The 24,411-nt window shown below is 43.7% G+C and overlaps 1 protein-coding gene across 3 annotated transcripts in view; it reads left to right on the top strand.

The window, feature by feature from the left end:
* The window catches only part of LOC121876731 (chromodomain-helicase-DNA-binding protein 7-like), a 119,375-nt gene that overhangs the window by 73,688 nt on the left and 21,276 nt on the right, over positions 1 to 24,411 (top strand). Inside the window, exons 1-11 of one of the 3 annotated variants that reach the window (XM_042382089.1) lie at positions 8,919 to 8,963; positions 11,101 to 11,282; positions 15,683 to 15,739; positions 17,508 to 17,661; positions 18,142 to 18,281; positions 18,921 to 19,263; positions 19,833 to 19,947; positions 20,645 to 20,850; positions 21,576 to 21,749; positions 22,072 to 22,250; positions 22,882 to 23,070. In XM_042382089.1, coding sequence (XP_042238023.1) covers positions 8,934 to 8,963; positions 11,101 to 11,282; positions 15,683 to 15,739; positions 17,508 to 17,661; positions 18,142 to 18,281; positions 18,921 to 19,263; positions 19,833 to 19,947; positions 20,645 to 20,850; positions 21,576 to 21,749; positions 22,072 to 22,250; positions 22,882 to 23,070 — 1,769 coding nt within the window. In that variant the 5' untranslated portion in view covers positions 8,919 to 8,933. Of the gene's footprint in view, positions 1 to 8,918; positions 8,964 to 11,100; positions 11,283 to 15,682; positions 15,740 to 17,507; positions 17,662 to 18,141; positions 18,282 to 18,920; positions 19,264 to 19,832; positions 19,948 to 20,644; positions 20,851 to 21,575; positions 21,750 to 22,071; positions 22,251 to 22,881; positions 23,071 to 24,411 lie in introns of those variants that run through there. The other 2 variants (XM_042382087.1, XM_042382088.1) reach the window with 2 other exon arrangements.

The following is a 24,411-nucleotide window of genomic DNA, read 5'->3' as shown; positions in this document are numbered from 1 at the left end:
CCCCACACACACATACACCCCCACACACCACACCCCACACACATACACGACACACCCACACACACATCCACCTCACATAAATACGCACACCCACACGTAGAATATGCAACAAACATTCCAGACACATACATATGCAGACATCTCCACTCATTCATGCATGTACACAGCCCCCAATCCATACATATACAAACTCCTACCCATAGATGCATGTGCACTCGCTCCAAAAAATTACCTGTACGATTTTGCCTGATATATTATGACACAACGAACGAAGAATTTTGACAACCCTTCCGAGACAGGAATGTAGTGTCTATTTTGAAAATTTTCGGACCTATCCGTAAAAAATACTTTTTGGAATGAATATACACATGTATACATACAATCGCCCACACCCATATATACATGCATGTATGCACACAAGCCTCCCTTTCGCGTGCGCGCGCACACTTACACTCCCGCCTGCCCTCAAACGAAGCTACTCCTATCACACCCACTCTGAACCCCCACACAACCCCTACATCCACGCTCCACACCCTGCACCCATACAACCCTTATAACTCACACCCCCTAACCTACCTCCACACCCCCACACCCACCACCCCCACACACACCCCTCTAACCCACGCCCACACCCCACACCCACCACCCCACACCCACTCACCCCCACAACCCACCACTCCACACCCATGGCTCCAACCCATGCCCCCACACCACCTACACCCACACCCACAACTCCGCCTCCACACCCCACAACCCACCACCCCACACACCCCACACCCATGCCCACACCCTACACCCATACCTTCACACCCCTACACCCACTACCCCACACCCATTACCCCTACACCCATGGCTACCACCCATGCCCCCACACCACCCACACACCCACACCCCAGACACCTGCCACACCTGCAACCCCTCATAACCCCAACACCCCTTACTCATGCCTCCTCACCCCACACTCCCCACACCCACGCCCTCACAACCCCACATCCACCACTCCCCACACACCCCACACTCACCACCCCCACACACCTCTACCCCACCATCCCCACACACCCCTACCCCCCACACACCCCAACCCCACCACACCCCAACCCCCACACACCTAACCCCCACACACCCCAAACCCCCACACACCCCCACACCCACCACCCCCACACCCACCACCCCACACCCACCACCCCACACACCCACCACCCCACACCCACCACCCCACACCCACCACACCCCCACACCCACCACCCTCCACACCCACCACCCCACACCCACCACCCCACACCACCACCCCACACCCACCACACCCCACACCCACCACACCCCACACCCACTAACTCCCACACCCACCACCCCACACCCTCACCCCCACACCCACCACCCCCACACCCACCCCCCACACCCACCACCACACCACCACCCCCCACACCCACCACCCCCCACACCCACCACACCCCACACACCCACCACCCCACACCCACCACACCCCCACACCCACCACCCCCCACACCCACCACCCCCACACCCACCACCCCACACCCACTCACCCCCACACCCACCACCCCCACACACCCACAACTCTCACACCCACCACCCCACACCACCACCCCCACACCCACTCACCCCACACCCACCACCCCCACACCCACCACCCCCACACCCACCACCCCCACACCCACCACCCCACAACCCACCACCCCACACCCACCACCCCACACCCACCACCCCACACCCACCACCCCACACCCACCACCCCACACCCACCACCCTCCCACACCCACCACCCACACCCACCCCCCCACACCCACCACCCCCACACCCACCACCCCCACACCCACCACTCCCCCACACACCCACCACCCCACACCCACCACCCCACACCCACCACCCCACACCACCCACCACCCCCACACCCACCACCCACACCTCCACCACCCCACACCCACCACCCCACACCCACCACCCCAACCCACCACACCCACACCCACCACCCCCCCACACCCACCACCCCCACACACCCACCACCCCACACCCACCACCCCACACCCACCACCCCACCAACCACCACCCCCCACACCCACCACCCCACACCCACCACCCCACAACCCACCACCCCACCACCACCCCCCCACACCCACCACCCCACACCCACCACCCCACACCCACCACCCCACACCCACCACCCCCACACCCACCACCCCCACACCCACCACCACACCCACCACCCCCACACCCACTACCCCACACCCACCACCCCCACACCCACCACCCCCCACACCCACCACCCCCACACCCACCACCCCCATCCACCCCACTCCCCCACAACCCACCATCCACACCCCCACACACCACCCCACACACACAACCCCCACACCCACCACCCCCACACACACCCCACACCCACCCCCCACACACCCCACACCCAACCAACCCCCACACACCCCTCACACCCACCCCCACAACCCACCACCCCACACACACCCCACACCCACCACCCCCACACACCCCACACCCACCACCCCCACACACACCCACCATCCCCACACACACCACCCCTCCACCCACCACCCCCCACACAACTCCCCACACCCACCACCCCACACACCCCACCCACTCACCCCACACCCCACACCCACCACCCCACACACCCACACCACCCCACACACACCCCCACACCCACCACCCCACACACCCACACCCACCACCCCCCCACACACCCCCACACCCCACCACTCCCCCACACACCCCACACCCACTCACCCCACACACCCCACACCCACTCACCCACACCACACCCCACACCCATGCCCAACCCCCCCACACACACACACACGGTCAATATCTTACTAGCATGAACGCCATCACCACCAATAGCGATAAGAAACACATGTAATTAAATCGAAATTAAAATAAATAAAACCATTTTAATGAAGGTGTTATGTTGTAGGTGATTATGTACCTTCTATGAGTGTTGTAGTATAGAGGCTGTGAGGTACGGGCAAGAGGCTAGATGCAGAGTGACTTAGTCTGGCCACCACCAGGCCTGCCCTGGCCCCCATCAGTTTGCACCCACAAGATCAACACTTGCCTTAGCCCCACGCCCTCCCACCATCACCACTGTCTTCACCTGCCCCCCACCACCAACCCTGCCCTCCCACCATCACCACTGCTTCAACCCTGCCCCCACCATCACCACTGTCTTCACCCTGCCCCCACCATCACCCCCCACTCCCCCACCATCACCAATTCTGCCCTCCCACCATCACCACTGTCTTCACCCTGCCCCCCCCCCCCCACCCATCACCACTCCTGTCTCCTACCATCACCACTGTCTCACACCCTGGCCCCCCCACCACAACCTCCTGCCTCCTACCATCACCATCACTTCCTCACCCACCATCACTCCCCACCCACCACCACCTCACCCACCACCACCTCCCCACCCACCACTTCACCTCACCCACCACCCACACCTCCCCACCCACCACCACCCTCCCCACCCACCACACCACACCCCACCCACCACACTCCCCCACCACCACTCTTTCCTCACCCACCACCACTCCCCACCCCCCACCACCTCTCACCACCACACTCTACATCACCCACCACCACCTCCCCCTCACCCACCACCACCACTCTACCCCACCCACACCACCCTCAACCCCACCACCACCACGTCCACCTCACCCACCACCACCTCTCCACCCCACCCACCACCACCCCCACTCCACCCACCCACCACTCACTCCCACCCACCACCACCACTTCCCCCACCCACCACCACCACTTCTACCCCACCCACCACCACCACTTCTACCTCACCCACCACCACCACTTCCCCTCACCCGACCCATCACCCCACCTTTCTCCCCACCCACGACCACCTCTCCCTCACCCACCACCACCTCTCCCTCACCCACGACCATCACCACCTCCCCTCACCCACCACACCTCAACTCCCTCACCCCACCACCTTTCTCCTCACCCACCACCACCTTTTCTCCCCACCCACCACCACCTTCTCTCCTCACCCACCACCACCTTTCCTCACCCACCACCACCTTTTCTCCCCACCACCACCTTTCTCCCTCACCCACCACCACCTTTCTCCCCCACCCACCACCACCTTCCCCCACCCACCACCACCTCCCCTCATCACGACCATCACCACCTCACCCACCACACCCTCACCAATCTTTCTCCCCACCCACCACCACGTCCACCCCACCCACCACACCACCTCTCACCCCACACCCACCACACCACTTCCACCCCACCCACCACCACCACTCTCCCCACCCACCACCCAATTCACTCCACCCACCACCACCACTTCTCCCCACCCACGACCATCACTCACCTCCCACCACCTCACCTCCCTCACCCACGACCATCACCCACCTTTTCTCCCTCACCCACCACCAATCTCCCTCACCACCCAATCACCACCTCACCCACCACCACCTCCCCCCACCCACCACCACCTCACCCATGACCACATCACCACCACACCCTCACCCACCACACCTCACCACCTTCTCTCCTCACCCACCACCACCTTTTCTCCCTCACCCACCACCACCTTTTCTCCCCACCCACCACTCCTCTCCCACCACCACCCTCACCCACGACCATCACCACCTCCCCCACCCACCACTCCCTCACCACCTTTCTCCCCCTCACCCACCACACCACCTCACCCACCACCACACCTTTTCTCCCTCACCCACCACCACCTTTCTCCTCACCCACCACCACCATCTCACCCACCACCACCACTCTCCTCACCCCACCACCACCTCTCTCCCTCACCCACCACCACCACTTCCCTCACCCACCACCACCTTTCTCCTCACCCCACCACCACCACTTCTCCCTCACCCACCACCACCTCACCCACCATCACCACTTCACCCACGACCATCACCTCCACTGCCAGGTTTGGGTGCTTGAGGTTATGAGTTGTATGGTAGTATGGTCTCAGTACCATCCAATTTCAGGTTAATTCGAGAGATGCAAGAGGTGTATGGTAGCTCTAGTGTACAATTGTGGTAGTGGTGGTGAACGTGGCTAGAGGGTGTTGGTAGGTACTGGTATTGTATGTGGTGGTGGGGTAATAGTGGTAGATTCTGATAAGGATGGTAGTGCGTAAGATGTGGTTGTAGTGGTGGTAGATGCTGGGAGTTGTAATAGGTAGCGTGGTAGTGTTAATTCTTTGGTGTGGTAGGTAGTGGTAGGTGCTGGTTGTCTTTACACAGACACATCAATATGTTTTAATTGTGATCAATAGTGTGAGTCACTTTGTTATGCTTCACTCCCTCCCTTCTGTTGTACCTCCCAAACCTGCTTCCTCCCTCTCCCCTCACCATACTTCACGCCCATCACCCCTTTCTCCTCTCTGTCCTCCTCCCTCATCACCATCACAACCACCTACGGCTTGTGGCAAAAGTACCATCACCAGGCGGTCGGTCCTTAGCGCCTCACACAGCTGCCCGGACTTGCTGGGTCGGGTTGAGTTATGTAGGGCAGCGACGTGAAGGAAATAACACCTTGTGGCATTAAACGTTGTTGTAAGATTAGCCGCTACTAGTTGTTGTAATAATAATAATAATAATAATAATAATAATAAGCAGGGCTGCACTTTATTTTCTTCGCATTTTGTTGCCGTATGTATCAAATAATCGATATAAAATACTGCGAAGCAAAACCCAGCAACACAAGGGCCAGGAAAACTCAAGTACTTCTGTGGCTGGACGTAAACACTGTGATGTGACGTGTGTGTGGCGACGAGGATGTGATGTGTCATTGTTGTGTGTTACCTTTCCCTTCCCGGAGTCTGGTTGATGACGTCACTGGTGGCTGAGTCATTTGGGGGTTTACGTTGACCAATACAGTACACACCTCCGCTCACTCACTCACTCGTTTGAACCATGATAGTTTTATTGATTTTTTTTCCACTGGTGGTAGTCTTACACCAATTAATACTAAAAATAGTCATATATAGCCTAAATGTTAATAGTTACGATAAGAAATTGGCAATGCTGTAGACCTGAGAGCAATGTGGAAGGTGAATTAGATAGAGAGGATAAAATACAGACGTGTGTTAAGATCGTCGTGGAAATGAACCAAGATTTGATGAGTAGTTTAAGATGGTATAGCGTTAGGTTGTGTATAATGGTTGAATGAGTGGGTGTGTGATCAGGGTGGGGCGTGGTTGAAGGATCACGTGAAGATTAGCCCCCCCCCAGTTTATTTCACCTGATGATTGAATTATAGGGTAGGGTTAGGGTTTTTTAATTAGGTGATATAAGCTGGGGTGCCTAATATTCACGTGATCCTTGTCTGATATGCTGAAACTAAACACACACACACACACACACACACACACACCGAGACAATAATTAAATTCTTGTTGTAGCTTGTGTGTGTTGCTGTAGGCCTGTGTCTTGTACGTGGTAAGTGTTGCCCTTAATAAACTTGGTTAGGAAAATCAGGAAATGGAATTGTGTAAAGATAAAAGGAGTCAGTTTAAAGATAGAAATGTCATTGAGTGGAAGAAGTTAGGACGGCACTCAGTTGATCTGTCGCCAATTCATCACTGCCTACTAACACGTATTGGTATTATCCACAATTTGCTATAATCTCGTATTATTTGTTTATTTACTAATATAGTTTTAATTTGAATATCATAAGTGGAATTTATTTTTAGCATGTTTATTTGTCATCTATTTTAGACCAGTGTTTGAAGTTTATTTCTTTGAACTGTTTACTAATGCCAAGCCAGAAAGTACCACCTGCTTTAAATGTTTACGAATGATGATTAACCAATGAGAGGCTCCATTAAAATGTCAGGATTATTTTAATGGTCAGGATGAGTAGCAATCTTAAACACACACACACACACACACACACACACAACAAGCAACTTGACCAAACTGAACAACTTTATCTAACCTTTGCCAGCACGGACTGGCCACTGGCAACAAATAGGAACTGGTGGGATTTTGTCAACTCCCTGACACTGTGCTGTGTCTTTTAAGTCAACCCAAATAATGTTTTACAGTATTCGTTTTCCTGACGTCTCCATAATTAAATATTCTTTGGTTTTAGTAGTAGCTATATATTTTTTTGTCTGGTTGATCACTTGGTATCTTAAGATAAATAAAATTTTATACAGTACAAAATATCAGCGTCTTTACTGTATTTGCAGTTAAAAGTTGTGGGCCACGTGTTGCATGTAAGTAGCGGGGATAGCGGTGGTGTTTGTGTGTGTGTTGGTGATGAAGGAGACGCGCGGGAGCACACATACCTGCACGCACGCACACAGTTATGATGCACGTTCACAACACGGGAAGTGTGGGGGGCGGGGGGGACGTGAATGAAACACTAGGATGAGGGAGGGTGCTGCAGCTTGTTCCCCCCTCCCCTCCGGCTACTACTCCCTCTCTTCCCCAGCCTGAATCCCTCTCCCTCTAGCTTTGACATCGTGCGAGTAAATTTCGTGAGGTGACATCGTGCACCTCTGCCCCACCACCTGGCCATACACGCCGCTGCTGCGCTCGAACATTGTCACAACTTTTCCTTCACGCTACCCTACACTCCACCTCTCCTCATGTTTTGTTCTTTACTCCTCGGTGTAATTTTCATGGTTTGTGTAGTTCAACTACTTTACCTAAAGGAAGTGATGCTTGTGAAGAAAAAATTCAGGGCAGTAGGAACTTAAATTAGCGAACTTGTCCGACTTGAACGCGTGGGGCGTCGCTGGTCGCTCACCCCAAGTGTTGCCATCCTTCACACTTTGTATTGTGGTTATCATCAAGGGTTATATTGCATCTAACACGCGTTTCTAGTACTTATACTTCCTCGACGAAACATACAAATATATTTTTTCATTTATCTGGTAATTGATTGGTTTAAGTATGGATATATGAAAAGCTTCTTGAGTTGGCAACATTAACTGGTGTACTTGTGCGGTGTGTTGATGTTGCCATCCCGGAGAGTGCGGGAATTATCCGTGTTGCTGGGATGGCTATGTGCGTACATTGCCAGTTTTTCTTTTAACCAAGTAAAGGCTCAATGGGCACAAATTCCTCACGAGTTCGGCAGCTACCGAAGTTTACGAGATTGTCCTGTGTATCGTGACAAGTGTAGTACTGATAGACATTATAATATATATGCATATAATTTTAAAGCATATTATATTGGCAGCCATTTTCTTATTGTAATTGTGGAATCAATATTCAATATATGTGAGCATTTCATCAACAGCTCGTGCTATTTTTCCTTGATGTACACAAACCGTTGTGCATACAAATTTGCTGGTGGCCTTAACTGTCACTGAATATATGAGATTACAGTATACTTTTTACGAATAACTGGAAGTGAACAAACAAAAACAAGCATTGCTGGTGATGTTGCCAGGAAAAAACGTAGTGGTGGCTGGTTGGGCGTTGTCAGGGTCAAGACTGAAGTGTTCCTGAACAGTGTATGGATGACACTTGGTGGTTAAGCGCAAAACCACTTCATCTTCCTCACCCACTACAATTATAATACATTGTGGAATTTGTGTCGTGCGTGAAAATGAGACTTTGGCACGCGTTTGGTACACTTGATGCGTCGAAAGTACACAAACAAATTATTGGTTGATATATTGTTCGTTGTTTTGGTACCACGTTAACTGTACCATGGAAATTACCGTGCCAGAATAAGTTGTTGTTTCTGACTTGGTGTTTTATTTTGATAGTTAATACCTAAGAAGGAATTCTCCGCTATTAACGCAAACTATTAATTCTTATAACTGAAAACAAAATCCGAGGAAAAGTAGCGAGAAGCTGGAAACTGCAGTCAAGGTCAAGGAGCAGTGAAAAATGTGCAAGGTCATGTTGGAACAGTGGAGCGCTTGTGATATTTCCAACTACTAACCCAGTGTCGTGATGACACTACTATCTTCACTAAACGTTAAGGTAAAAACCCTGTCGTTCATTTTTACAATTGTCTTGTCCCATTTTCTTTATTGCTTTCCCTCCTCTGTTGATGATGTGTTGTCTGATCCACCCGAGTGAAGGAAAACTTAAAAATAATTGATACAAACCCCAGGAAGGATATGAAGAACCTGGGAATCAAAGGTCTTGACTTAGCTCAGAATAGTTTAGGTATTAACTAAGATTGGGTATTAATTTTTCTATGTTCATGTAAACGAACCAAATGCTACAGAAAGTAAACAACAAATGAATGGGTAGGCGATTTAGTAGACTATCTCCCCTAACTCCTTCACTATGGGGGCACCACTTTTAATACTGTATTTGGCAAATGTCAGACAATTTCATTCAGCAGAGAGGGGACCCCACACACTAGTGGTTAATAATGACAACCCTGGCACTGTTGAAACTCTGCCTTCAAGTAGCAGTTGTTGGTGTAGTAGATGATGATGCTAAATACCTTGAGCCTCTCGGTGTAAGAACATAAGAATGGAAGAAACTGCAGCGGGCCTATTGGCCCATACAGGGCCGTCCCATTTACACCTAACCCTTAATGCTCATATATCCATCCAACCAATGTTTGAAGCTACCCAGCGTATTTGAGCTAATAATGATGCTTGGTAACTTGTTCCATTCATCCACTACTCTATTTCCAAATTAGTGTTTACCAATTTCGTGCCTAAATCTAAATTTGTCTAATTTAAAACCATTGTTACGAGTTCACTCCTGGTTGGATAGTTTGAGTGCCTTTGTAATGTCACCTTTGTTTATCTCTGACTTCCATTTATACACCTCTATCATATCGCCTCTCACTCTATGTCTCAAGGGAGTGCAAATTGAGATGATTTAACCTGTCTCTGTACTCGAGGTTCCAAATGCATGGGATTAGTCTGAGTCATTCTCCTCTGAATTCTTTCTAGGGATTCTATATCCATTCTGTAATACGGTGATCAAAACTGAATTGCGTAATCCAAGTGAGGTCTCACAAGTGCAAGATATTGTTTTAGGATGACCTCACTAGTCTTGTAACTAACACTCCTTTGTATGAACCCAAGTACTTTATTAGCCTTGTTTCGAGCAAATTCACATTGTTTACTTGGCTTAAGATTCCTACTTATCATTACTCCTAAGTCTTTCTCACAGTCAGATTTCTCTAAAACGTCGTTGTTCATCTGGTTTCTCTGTTTACATCTCTTAGACTAAGTACTTTACATTTGTCCACATTGAATTTCATCTGCCATTTTTCAGACCATTCAAAAAATATGTTTAGATCTTCCTGTAGTTTTGCAGAGTCTTCATCGGATTTAATTACACGCCCTATTTTAGTTTAAGCAGCCAATTTACTTATGGTTCTGTCTATGCCTTTATCTATGTCGTTTATGTATATAATAACTAATAATGGTTCAAGTATTGAGCCTTGGGGTACTCCACTAGTGACGCTACTCCAATCGGATTTAGTGCCATTAACGCTCACTCACCGTTTCCTGTCCTGTAACCACGCCCTAATCCATTTTAGAATATCTCCTCCAATGCCATGAGCCTCCACTTTTTCTATTAGTCTTTCATGGGGGACTGTTGGAGGCTTTGCTGAAGACAAGATATGCCACATCATAGTCATGCCCGTCGTCCACTGATTCGAAAACAGCTGAAAAGAATGTTAATAGATTAGTAAGACATGAACGCCCGCTTGTGAAGCCATGTTGGTAATCATTGATCAACTTGTGCTTCTTCAGGTGATTTCGAATAGAGTTTGAAATAATTGCCTCCAGTAATTTTTAAGGACATGTTAAACAACTTTGCTAAGGGCATACTAACCTCTTCCTTACATTCCTTTAATACTCTGGCAAATATCTCATCAGGACCTGGTGACTTAATAGGCTTTAGTTTGTCTATTTGCTTACTAGCATCGTTAGTAGTCACTACTATCTCGCTTAATCTATTTTCTGCACTACCTCTGTATATACAGTAGTTGGTGCCTTGGATATCATGTTTAAATTTTTGGTGGTGAATACTGTTGAAAAATTTATTCAGATTATTGCTCATTTCTCAGATTATTGCTCATGTTTAAGAGTAATGAACGGATGGATAGACATATTTCAATTTTGTTTGTTTTCCCCCACAGCAACAGCAACAAGATGATGGTGGTGGCGCCAACAAAAGCACAAAGAGCAAGAAGCGACCATCTAAGCCCAAGGTACCCAAGCCACCCAGGCCACCCAAGGAACCCAAACCCAAGAAGGAGGTGAAGGCCAAGAAGGATACCAAAGCTAAGGAACCGAAAGAGTTGAAGGCTAAGCGTGTCAGGTGAGTGTCTGTCTGTGTGTGTGTTAACACAGTCTAAAGTTAACATTGGGTGTTTTTGTCCACAGACTAGAGGGTCAGTAGGGAGTGTGTAACTCTTATATTATGGCCTCAAGTTTGTGTGAAATTTAGTTACTGGCTTGTTTACATCTTTCTTAACATTGTAATACTCTGCTGCTATACAGTATTTTCTTCAAACAGGAAACAGGAAAACAAAAGGTGCCATATTATACTTAAAAAAGATTTGGATAATCCAAATTTTCCACTAATTAACTTAGTCTTTTCTTTGATGTGAAGAGCCTCCTAAACTTACTCAAGCAGAGGCGGTGTCCTTGGACAGTACACACACACACACACGCACACTGTATATACGTACAGTACTGTATTTTAGTCTTTAGAATCTTAGCTCCTGTTTACAAAAATTCTAATGTTTAAATCAGTCATAAATTTTGGCCATCTTTAAGATACTGAAATGTAAATAATATATACAGTATGGACACTAAAGGGGTGATGAGTTTTTCTTTTGTATTCGTTCCATATTTAAAGGTAAGCTTAATAAGAAATCTTTCAATCTGATTTAGTTTTGATTTTTCAAGGTCACAAGATGTTCATGATCATAATTTTTTACACCATTTTAGAATTTTGATGACAGCTGTTCTTTTGTACTTTTACACCCTTTATATACTGTCTATATATATATATATATATATATATATATATATATATATATATATATATATATATATATATATATATATATATATATATATATATATATTTAATACTGTACTGTATGCAGTATGTAAATGGTAGCTTTATACAGTACAGGTATTTGTTTTTATTACTGTTTGTGCATTTGTCTCCTGATGTTAAAGATTTAATAAGATGGCACATTTATCATCCTGAGGTAACTTACTTGAACTTTTTTTTACAACTGAGGCAGTGTTGTATTTGCTAACAGTTGCCTTTGAAATTTTTTAGGTAGGGTACTTTTATTCATCTATGGCTGCATTAACTCTCCACTTAACAGTAACATGCTATAACACCATTACCCAATTAATGAACTCATTTTGCTGTACACAATATACTTCTGTTGTAATGATTGAATAGCTGCTGCAAGAAAATTGTTACATGTATGGTACATGTACTGTACATGAATGATCAGGTTTCCCCACATCCCTGTGCCACATGCTCTGGCCATGTCTTTGCCTCATCTGTTCACCCACACAAATAACCTGTTTGCCTTGTGTATTACCCCACCAATCTTCCTGTTTATTCTGTGCAATGTATTATTACTATCCATTACAGTCATGAGTACTAAGCAACCATTGAGTAACTATTGTCCTTCTGTTGAGTACTAAGCAGTCATTGAGTGACTATTGTCCTGCTGTTGAGTACTAAGCAACCATTGAGTGACTATTGTCCTTCTGTTGAGTACTCAGCAACCATTGAGTGACTGTATTGTCCTTTGTGGAATACTAAGCAGCCATTGAGTGACCTTGTGCTTCTGTGAAAGTCCCCAAACCATAAACCAGTAACCCCCCCTCCCCCCACACACACACACATATACATACATACATACATATGGTGTTGCCTCGCCATGCCATGAAGACGTGCTTACCAGGGCGGTCCCATGAGTGAGCTGCCAAAGGATCACATGTACACCATCTCCCAATTCCCTTCCTTCAGCTCCTATCCCCTGTTATATATATATACCAGTAAACTCTCACCAAGAAAACAGTGTAATGATAGCAATTCCATTATGAAAAGGAATGAATATGGTGCTGAAACAGTAAAGTGGTTGGCAGAAACACTGCTATTGTCACGATCAGCAGTCAGTGTTTACAAATTTCTCCAGAGGAAGAAGTACTATGACAACCACTTGGGATCCTTCACAACACCACCACCAGAAGGGGAAGTACTACAACCACATGATAGCCACCACAACACCATCAGAGGGAAGTGCAGTACTGTACTATCAACCACATTATAGCCACAACACCACCACCAGAGGGAAGTACTACAACCATATTATAGCCACCACAACACCACCCCAGAGAGGGAAATACAGGACTTAAACCACATGATAGCCACCACAAAACCTAATTATTCGTGATTCATAGATAACTTGTATGTTCATTCCATGTCTCATTTTTATGTTGAAAACGTTTGTTAAATACAGTGATCCACTTCTGTATTAACTATCGTTACTTTTTTATTACACACGTACACGTGATCGTTTACCACAGTGGTACGCAGATGTCATCCTTAGCACTTGCAGGTGCAGCCAAGGCATACAAGTAACTTCCCCTTCCATCCCCACCAAGAAACCAATGCAAGTATTGTTGATCAATGCTCCACAATTGATATATAGTGACAGTTTCAGCTTGAAAAGAATGGAAACAAGTGTTGACAGTGAAAACACCAGGGAGATGCTAGACCATAGGAGAGGGAGGTGGTACTGCCCCAAACCTCTTAACTCCTTAATGCAAAGATCCTCACTAAAACCATGTGGGACCGACTATACAGCATAGAATAAGGCCAACCAAATCACATGGCCTGAGGCTGACAACACCCTGTGATCATTCAGCTGTACAACAACATAGCTGCATCACGGCTAAGACCAGCCAGTCGCTCTCCATGCCTAAGTGAAATCTATCAGACTAGTTAATTTGTATGTTCACCACATGTTTCCTCCTCTTTGTATATAAAGCTTATGTCAAATTACTCACTCCCCCAGTATCTCCTTATGTAATTTATATAATTTCTGTTCATTGTGTATTTTCAGCCCTTGGCTGATATTTTCTCTCAATAAACCATTAATTATTATTATTATTATTATTATTATTATTATTATTATTGTTATTATTATTGTATTACACACACACACACACACACACACCAGGACAAACTGTGGATGGTATTTTATGTCAGTGTTAGAAGTGTAGTTTTACACTGTTGTGAGTGTAAGGTGATACACAAGGTGGTGGAGACACAAGTTAGTGGTTGGTGACTCAAAAAGGTTGAGAACCACTGACTGTGTGTACCATGATGCCCAAGGTTACCAGAGCTAGGAGTTGTAGTTCATCTTTAGGTGATGGTGTGTGAAGTACCATACCCAGGTCACTGTCACTCACATTCCATACTTAATGAACATCGTAGGGAAATTCCTTCCAGCCCATATCTCGACAGTGTTTTGTGTGTGGATAAACATTGCAGGGTATTGAGTGCAAGTTCCACCTTATAAAATGTCAAGGTAAGAACAGTGTAAATTTTTCATGTTTCAGCCCCTTCTATGACAACTACAGTACTAAAGGTTCATCGGGGTAATACAGTAACCAGAAGATAGTTTCTCACACAATGGTGGGTCTTATAAGGCCTCAAGTTATAGTTGTATTTTCTCTTCATTAACAAACGTATGGCATTTATGGTTGACATGTAGCCTCGTGTGTGGTCCTGTAGTTTAAACAGTTAGTGTACAGTGAGAGACAAAACTGTCTTCCCAATTTTGTCTGATGATTTTTTAAAGCTGACAAAACATAATCAAAGATTTACCTCAACTATAATTGAACACTTAGTATGCCTGACTGGGTAGTATGATTCCTCTGAGATGAGAAACTCACTCTATACAGAACATGAAACAAATCATGGTTCAAAGCATCCCAGAATAGTTATTGTGGCAAATTATATATTTCACAGTCATGATAAACAGACAATAGGGATAACTTGGAAACTCGGGATTAGTCCTCTCCAGGCCCACCAACTGTTCAAAAGTTTCCCAGAGAACATCAGAAGGCTCGAGTGTTCCAAAACTGAGAAGATAGTTTTGTCACTCGCTGTACACTGCACATACAGTATACTGTAGCATGTAAAACTAAACCTGTACAGGTAACTGGGTCTAGAACAACATTACCATCATGCCACATATCACTCAACACATGTCTCCAATCCATAAAGAACATGGATCTCAGGTACAGTATATGTTAATTGAGATAAAACTGTAATGATTTTGGTAGCTCAGTGAGACTCTGGGAGAGGAAAAATGCAGAGTCCCCAAGATGGAAAGTATTATTTGCTGGATTGTACTGTAGTACTGAAACATGCAAGACCCCTTTACAATGTACAGTATTGGTGTAAAACATATATGTAATACTCTACAGTGTTGGAAAAATGGGAGAGATATCTTCTCTTTATCCTTAAAAACTTTTCCTACTAGTACTTCCATGGGCAACTGAGGCACAACAATCCACCAACAATAAAATATACTTGTAATAAATAAAGTCCCAATCACCACTCAATAAGAAAAAAGTGAGTCGGCATATTAGTGCCAAAAACTACGAGAAGTTTGTTAAAAAAAGTATTTGCTTCCCAAAATTACCATTCGATGTTGCTCCCTCCCTCAGACTGCCTCGTCCGCCCAAGGAAAGCAAGACCCCTCCTACTAAAGAACCACAAAGAAGGTAGGACTAACCATATCCCTAGAGATCAATGCAGCAGTAGATGGTACACAAACAACCATTCCCTCTACATCCTATATTTTAGAACATGCCTACTGTCTCTTACTGAAGATTAATCTGTTCCTGCATACTCCAAATCGGTTCATAATTAATTTGCTTCATATTGCTAAATGACACATTATACTGTTGTTGAAATTCCACACACAAGCTCCCCCCCCCCCTCTCTCTCTCTCCCTCTCCTTACTTCATTAGTTTCACAAATTCTTATTCTCTCAATGTGGCAGGAGTTTGCAAGCTATTGACTAAGTTGCAGCCAAATTAACTTGGTAGAATTCTTCAGTTAATATGGTGGTAATAATGTTGTGGAGTCTTCAGGTTTTCAAAAGCAACATCAATCTGCAGCTCATTGTTTTACTCAAGGTGTCCACTGAAAATTCTCCTTCTCCTCATAGTAATCATATGATGCAAACTTAAGACTGACAGTACTGTTAGGTTTATTGCTTAAATTTTTATTGAAGCTTTACACCATGTTTATTACTGTACACTTCTTTCTATCTTGTTTCTTCCACTTCCTTTTCCTTTCGTTGTTTATCCATACATTATAATTTTTCTTTCATCTCCCATTTTACCTCATCATGGGCAAGGCATTGGGTCTCACTGTTAATCACAGGATGATAAAAATTCTTGGTCAATTGGTTTAAATCGTGTAGAGATGTTGGCCTGGATGTACATTAATACTATACAGTCAACCCTCGCTTTACGCGGTCCCACTTTACGCGTTTCCACGTTTACACGGTACCCTGCCGAACACGGAATGCTCACTTTCCGCGGTGTGTGTACCCTTTTATGCGGAGAGCGGCGCGAGCAGGGTGCGCACAAGGTCGCCCAGTCATCAGAACATTACCGAGTTCTTCACCCGCCACCCACCACAGCCGGCCCAAGTCAGTGATAATGATAGTGAGGATATGGACTTTGAGGGGTTTGACAAAGAGGCCCTGCAAGCCTCTTTGGTGGATAGTGATACAAGTGATACAGGTGAGGGCCAATAATCTGCCCTCTGCCTCGGAACCAACCCCCCATCCCCGTGTGCCCAGCCATCTTTTCTACTAATGTAAGTGTTAAAAAACCTAATATTATTGATATTTCTCTCTTAATTATTAATTGTGTGTGCATACCATCATAAAATTAAGAAGTTATTTTTACTACAACGTAGGTATTGTGTCTGAAAAAGTGGAGTTTGGGGGTTGGCCCGTTCTCTATTTCAATTAATCCCATATGTTATGTTGTTCACAATACTCGTTTCTCACTTAACGCGGGCCGCCGTGGGTACAATTGACCGCGTAAAGTGAGGGTTCACTACTGCATAATTTATCTTTTCAAAACCTCTTTAACTCGTACAGAATAAACTTTCTTGGAGTCAGATAGTATTTACAACACACTTGATTTGGATTGACATTTTCACTAATCTACATTTCTTTATGCTTCTAAACTTTCTGCAAGATTGCCAACTTGTTGCCACCATCCATGAGGTCATGTTATACTGGCTTGTAAGTAAGACATTTGAGGGTGACCCAAAAGATATTGTGATTTGAAGTTTTCAGTCGATTTTTACTTGTTCCTGAACTTACCCCAGATGTATTGTTCATAATGATTGTGTGTTGTGTTTAGTTATATAGCTACATCTCTGTATTATACAATAAACATCTTTTAATGCCTTTTGTGAAACCTCAGTATTTGTAAAGTTTTGACATTGCATTTCCTTCTGTTTCAGTGTCCCCCCAAGGAAGTCACGTGCCAAGAAAGCAGTGCAAAGCACAGCCCCTGATGGTAGTGCCTTACCTGTGGACACTGGCACTGGTGCTCCACCAGCAGCTTTGATGGATCCAGCTGTAGCACCACCAGGAACACCACTTGATCCAACTAAGGTACACATTATTATTATTACCTTATTTCCTTCATTGTCAGCTTTATAATATCCATCTGTAATGATATCTGCCAGGGCCATAATTCAACTCTATGGATTCCTTAACTTCACTTGGAACTTTCATACTTGTTGTGGCCAGTTACAGGTCCCACATTCTCTTCCACACTGATGATTAAATACAACCTTTAATTATAATGATATTTGGCAAAGATGCACTTTTAGTTGCATCTGTGATTTACAACACAGCTCCTACAAAATACAGGTACAGTCAGAATAAGTTAGATGTGGATCATGGGGGTACAGAAATCTGCAAAATGGGGTTAATTGTAGAATGGTGTAAGATAAGTGTTGAAGATGGCAAGAAAGGACTTAGATGGCAAGTAAACATACAGTACCCACAACATACTGCTCATCTTCTCTGATTACGTTCACAGAATGTGTTAGTAACTCCCTCCTACTAAGTAATGTATTATTATTTCAGGTTAACCCAGCTACTGGTTTACCAATCAATGCTTCTGTTGCTCCTGGCATTCCTGTTACTGTTGCTAATGCCAAGCCCAAGATTGAAAAGAAGCCCAAAGTGAAAAGTTCAACTCCTGTCAAAAGAAAACCTTCAGCCAAGTAAGTAAAGCTCATGTTTTGTGTTGGTATTCATGTTGACGGTGTTTTGAAGAACATTTGCAACCCCCCCCCTCTCTCTCTCTCTCTCTAAAAAATAGGCAATTTTAGTAACTCCTCAAAAACACCCGTAAGTGTTATCATAATTCCTTGTGCGCTTTAACACCACCTCCAACTAATCCCCACCACCATTACTACTTCTCCGTAAGTAAAAATTTCCGTCATTACTCTGCTTGTTGTCTACCCACAAGTGTGTTTACAAGAAAGAAGTTCCATGAACCATCTAAGTGTTCATAGCCCCTTCTTAACCATGTGTTCCTAAGTCCAGGCATATTTATGGTGCTATGTTTTGTTGTATATGATTTATTTCAGGATATTTTGGGGTAATCAGTGACACAAGATGGTCTTAAAAGCCCTTTATATTTTCAGATTAAGTAGAATTATTGTTGTCATTTATATAAAGGATTTTGAACTAACAATGGATGAAATTATCATTAGAAGGTACAGGGTATATTTAATCTTTTCATGAATTAATGTCAATCAAACCCACGTTAAAACAAGGAAAGTTTTGTTTTTAATATACAGTACAATACATGATATACTGGATACTATTAAGAATATGCTGTTTCTGTTTATTTATAGGTTAACATTGAACTTCAAGCGGAAGAGGAAACGACGTGGATCCGAGTCGGATTTTTCAGAGGGAGAACAAGGGGGAGGAAATACAATTCCGAGGGAAGATGACGAAGCCAACAAGAGGAGATCTGGACGTAATACTTCAAGAAAGAAATATGTGGATGAGCTGGACTTGAACTTATCAGATGATGATAACCTACTTATAAAAAATTCTTCAGGCAACCCTGGTTTGGGTGGCAGTGGAGGTGGTGATCCACAGAGCGCTGCTGACTTGGCAGCTGCTTACACTGGACAGAGTCAGCCAGAGGAAGGAGAGAGCAACTTGGTGAAACCTAATTTTGTTTATGTGGTAAGTCTCTCATGGTTATGATTAACATTTCTATTCTTTATACATTTGATTTAAACTTCAGCTTTTAGTTCATGATGTAGAACGAGAATGGTTGTAGTGAAGTACGTTCATGAGAGGTGTGAAGTGTATTAGACAGATAGAGGGAGTGAAAAATAATGGAAAAATTTTGGAGAAAATAATTTTGATCTTTTAAGTAATAAAAAAACATTACTCATATGTGGTGCATGGTGATACTGAGTGTATGTTGTAGCTTTGGTAAAGAGAAGTTATGAAGTTTTTTGTTTGACCTCTGGAGAGGGGGGGGGGGCACTACCATGGTTAAGTGATTGAGCTTTTAAGAGGAAATATTTCACCTGTATTACAAGTTAAAGGTGGAAAAACTCGGTGAAAATGAGAAGGTGGGTTTGGGCGAGAGATTTATTCCTTGAAAGTCTTGTCAAATAATGTCATCAAGGTAGTCGTTCCAGAAGCCAGTTTGGTGTTGATTCACTTGGGATATTTGGATCCAGTTCTCATGATATGGCCATTGTTTAACTGTAATTCTTAATCCTTCATATGTTTCTTTGCAGGACCCGAACAGTGAAGACACAATGGTGGTACAGTGCATATTAGGTATGAGAATGGGACAGAGAGAAGTTGAAAGTGACACAGAGGATGAGAAGGAAGAGAAAGAAAAAGTTGAAGGTAATTGTGTACCATTCATTTCAGTCTATGTACAAGTCTTGAGCAGCAGGTGTGTCAAGTCTCATTGGGGAAGGAAGATTTTGCTGTACAGTATTAGAAATTGAATTAAGAAATCTCACCTGCAGTTGAATTAGGATTTTCACATTGCCTGAATGCATTACATTTAATTGAGGTACAGAGGGTTGCAAAGATAATTCATCCATACCAATCTTCTTTGCTGCATGTTGTTTCTTACAAGTTTAAACCTTTGCAATGAGACAACAACTAAAGCTATGTCTTGCATTGTCTCCCCCTTCCCCATTCTTATGTCTTGTGTACTAATTATAGCTCCTCTTCACTAACACATTAGATTTGTATTCAGTACTTTAATCCTTACATGTTACTGTGCCTAATGCAGGGTGCACTGCAGTTACAAATGCAAGCACACACAAGTATGCACGTAGTTGTATGTATACAAAACACACACACACACACACACACACACACACTAATATTGTAACATAAGTATCCAGCAGAGGGTAACAAAATAACAGTAAATATAACGAGAATTTTTTTAGTTAGTTGCTGGGCCATCCTGACAGTGTATCCTGCAGAAATTTTCTTTCTTTACCTGATAAAGTAGTTTACAACTTCTAGAACAGTTCTTTCTATGATCATGAATTATATCATCAGCTGTTTTTGTTTGCTCATTATTCAGGTGAAGAAGGTGATAACCAGGAAAAACCAAAGGCAGCAACCAAAAAAATAGACGTGGAAGAATTCTACGTCAAATACCGTTCTTTTTCTTACCTCCACTGTGAATGGCGGACAGAGGAGGAGCTCATGAAAGGGGACAAAAGGATCAATGGAAAAGTGAAGCGCTACAAACAGAAGAAAGCTACAATTCATAATGTGATGGAATTTGTAAGTGTTATTTTTTTTATTAAGTTAACTTTTTTACTTTTAGTCAGTCAGCCATGTTGTGCATCTACAGGAGAGCCAAGACCATTGTAACTGACACTGACAAGCACGTGTAGAGGATGTCTTGAATACTTTTCTTAGTCAAATAATAAGCAATGCGAAGAATTTTTCCTCATCCAGGTCATTGACAAGTGATTGGGGTGCATGTGCCTGGGGTTTAGTTGGGTCCTCATGGTGTGAGCAGGCTGGAGGAAACATATTTATAGAGCTAGCTGTTGCAGCTTTGAAAATGAATTCAGTAGGTATAACTGTGTTTAATGTGATTGAGATAATAAGTAATTCATATGATATTTTGGGACAGATTTCCTCTCAGGGCAATTTGAGAGGTGAAGGTAGTAGAGCAGCAGTAGGAATAAACAATGAGATTAGCAAGGCTAAGATGGTTTAGTAATGTAGCATTGTGAGAGGAGGAGGAGATGATTACGAGGGACTGGAAAGGATCAGTCAGTGGGAGGAGAAGAAGAAAAGTTCAGGTGAATGGAAATAGTTGATATACAATAATTATATATACAGCACTGGGGCAAGAGTGGAGGAAGCAGAACAGGTTTTAGAAGGTAACCCATATTCTTAAAGACTGGCTTATGGGTAGCATTTTTAAATTATTATACATTTATTGCTTCAGCTACAGTGATCAGGTTTGGTTATTAACTGTCTTGCTTATTCCTCAGTTGGAAGAAGAAATGTACAATCCAGATTACACAGAAGTGGACCGCATTTTGGACATGACATACACAACGGATCCCTCAACTGGGAAAGAAATAAAACACTACTTGGTGAAGTGGAAGGCCCTAGCCTATGAAGACTCCACCTGGGAAATGGAGGATGATGTTGATACTCTGAAGGTATTTTTTAAAAGGTCGTACTTTTTTATGTGATAGACATTTGTGTTAATGTGTGTGTTAGTGGTGTGAGAATTTTATGGTAGTGAATTAAAACTGAAACACCCTTTGGACAACTTTAACCCCAATAGAAGCAAGCACCAGGTAGTAACCTCTTGGGCACTAACTTGAAACTAATGCTTGCTAGTGTTGGGTTTGTGTCCTGATGGGAGTATATTTCATTTGTTTTAATGTGCGTGAAATGAAGTTAAATTTTAGATGGGAAGGAGTTTCATTTGAAAAATTTATACAGAGTAAAGATTTTTTAAAATTTAATCTCTCCTAGATTCAAGCCTACCTCGCATACAAGGACCCTCCACCCAAGTCAGAGTGGAAGCCAAAGAAACGTCCCAAGCCTAATGAATGGAAAAAACTAGACGGATCACCAGAGTACAAGAACAACAACACCCTTCGTGAATATCAGCTAGAAGGACTCAACTGGTTAAATTTCTCATATTACAATTCGTAAGTAAGATTGAAATGGTTTTTATACCCAAGATTTGCATTAATTTACATATTAACTTGACAAGCACACACTCACACCTGTGTACATTTTTACTGCTGTGAAAGATGTGCTATGGTTCCTCCCTTATACAAACAAGTCATCAACTCTATTGGTATACCCATACAGGTATTATTTCACACAAGCCAATATCATTTTTCCTTTTCCAAGAAACCCTCATCAAGAATTATGCTTCTTGAAGCTTAAAGCAGTGGGAGTGACAAAATTTTTTCTAATATCACCTTCAAGTTGAGATATGTTCTTGTGTAGAGATTTATTGAAGATGTATCTGCTTTACTAAATACACTGTGTCTTCTTTGCTAAATACACTGCGTCTGCTTTACTAAATATACTGTGTTTGAGAACCATATCTAAATATATAGATCAACACAGGAATGTTGCTCAGTTCAAAACAAAACAGTTAAGGAAATTTAAAGAAATTGATAATCCTAAGATTTGCCTTACTTTTAGAATGTTACAGATACTGGTTGTATGTTGTTAACTTCCTACATATCTTCACAGTAAGTAATGAATAATGACATGTTTAAATTAACGTTTTTTCTTTTCAATTTATTTTTCTCTTTTCACCCCAAGACGTAACTGCATCCTGGCAGATGAGATGGGGTTAGGGAAGACCATCCAGTCACTGACATTTGTGGATACTTGCCATAAGTATGGCATCCGTGGACCGTACCTGATTATTGCACCTCTTTCCACTATCCCTAACTGGCAGCGAGAATTTGAAGGTTGGACAGACCTCAACATCATCGTTTACCATGGATCGTAAGTCTCTTAATCCCTTCACTACGGGGACACCACTTTCGATATTTTAAAATGGGGGCCCTGTGTAACCGCACATAGCTGGGGCCGGCTGGAAAAGGAGGTACAGGGCACTGTGAGTTTGCTTCAGCCTTTTAACTTAACAATGTAGGCAGTTACTTTACTCTGTGGTAATATTCATTGTGATTTAATTTTTTTTTATTTATTTATTTTTTTTTTTTCAGTATTTTATATTAGGTTTATTTGTAATAGTAACTTAAGTATAGCAACATCCTCTTAGCCCTCCCCCTACCACTCCAGGCCGAGCTGTGAGGTGTTATAGTTATTTTTCAACTCGTAATTTTGGTAGATATATGGGTACTTCCTTTTTTTTTTTTCATGCACACTCAATTTACATACAAAATGTGCCCAAAAATTATCCTAAGGTAAAAAACAAAAAAATGTCAATACAGTCGACCCTCGTTAATTCGGACCCCTTTAATCCGGATTTCGGATAAATCGGACGAAATCTGAACTGTCCATATCAAATTTCTGGTTCTGGGATTGTCCCAGTTGCAATTGGGGTTGCAATTTCAAATTCTGTGTCACTACTAAGAAATAACAAAGTCCCTGGTGCACTCTAAGATTAAGAGAAAACGGACGACTCAGGCGTCCTGAAGTGAGAGAAAACGGACTCCTATGATGGGGCACTCGTATAAAGAGACATGGCTACATGTTTTGTGGACTAGCCACTGTGCAGTATCCTTTTCATCACTTTGTAATAAATCTCGTTATGCCTATGTGTTTCTGATAATTATCATAACATTATATATTTATATAATTAGCGGTTGTACAAACACAAGGCCTCACACATGCCATTAAGACTGACAGACTTGACAAGTTTTACCAACCATAAAGACAGTTGAAGCTTTAAACATCACTCACAATGGATCTTGAATATTCCAACTGTAATCAGACATACCTAAGTTGCCTCAACAATTGTAACCCCAGTTGCATTATCAAATTCTGTGTCACTACTAAGATATAACAGTCTCTGGTGCACTTTAAGATTAAGAGAAAACGGACGACTCAGAAGTGCTGAAGTGAGAGAAAACGGACTTCTATGACGGGGCACTCAAATAAACATATACATAGCTGTATAATGCAATATTAACCCCTAAATCGGTTAATTCGGACAATCGGCTAAAACGGACACCCTTCCCCCCCTATTAGTCCGTTTTAACGAGGGTCGACTGTACAGTTATTTTAATTTATTTATTCCTCACATTTAGTGGTGTATATTATTTTAAGAAAACTATGGCTACATGAGAAAAATAAACAAAAGATTTTCCTAAATATTCCCTG

Source organism: Homarus americanus, unplaced genomic scaffold (genome assembly GCF_018991925.1).
Source record: "Homarus americanus isolate GMGI-L3 unplaced genomic scaffold, GMGI_Hamer_2.0 scaffold50281, whole genome shotgun sequence".
Lineage (NCBI taxonomy): Eukaryota > Metazoa > Arthropoda > Malacostraca > Decapoda > Nephropidae > Homarus > Homarus americanus.
Note: the sequence above shows the minus strand (reverse complement) of the source record. Positions and strands in the feature narration are given on the sequence as shown.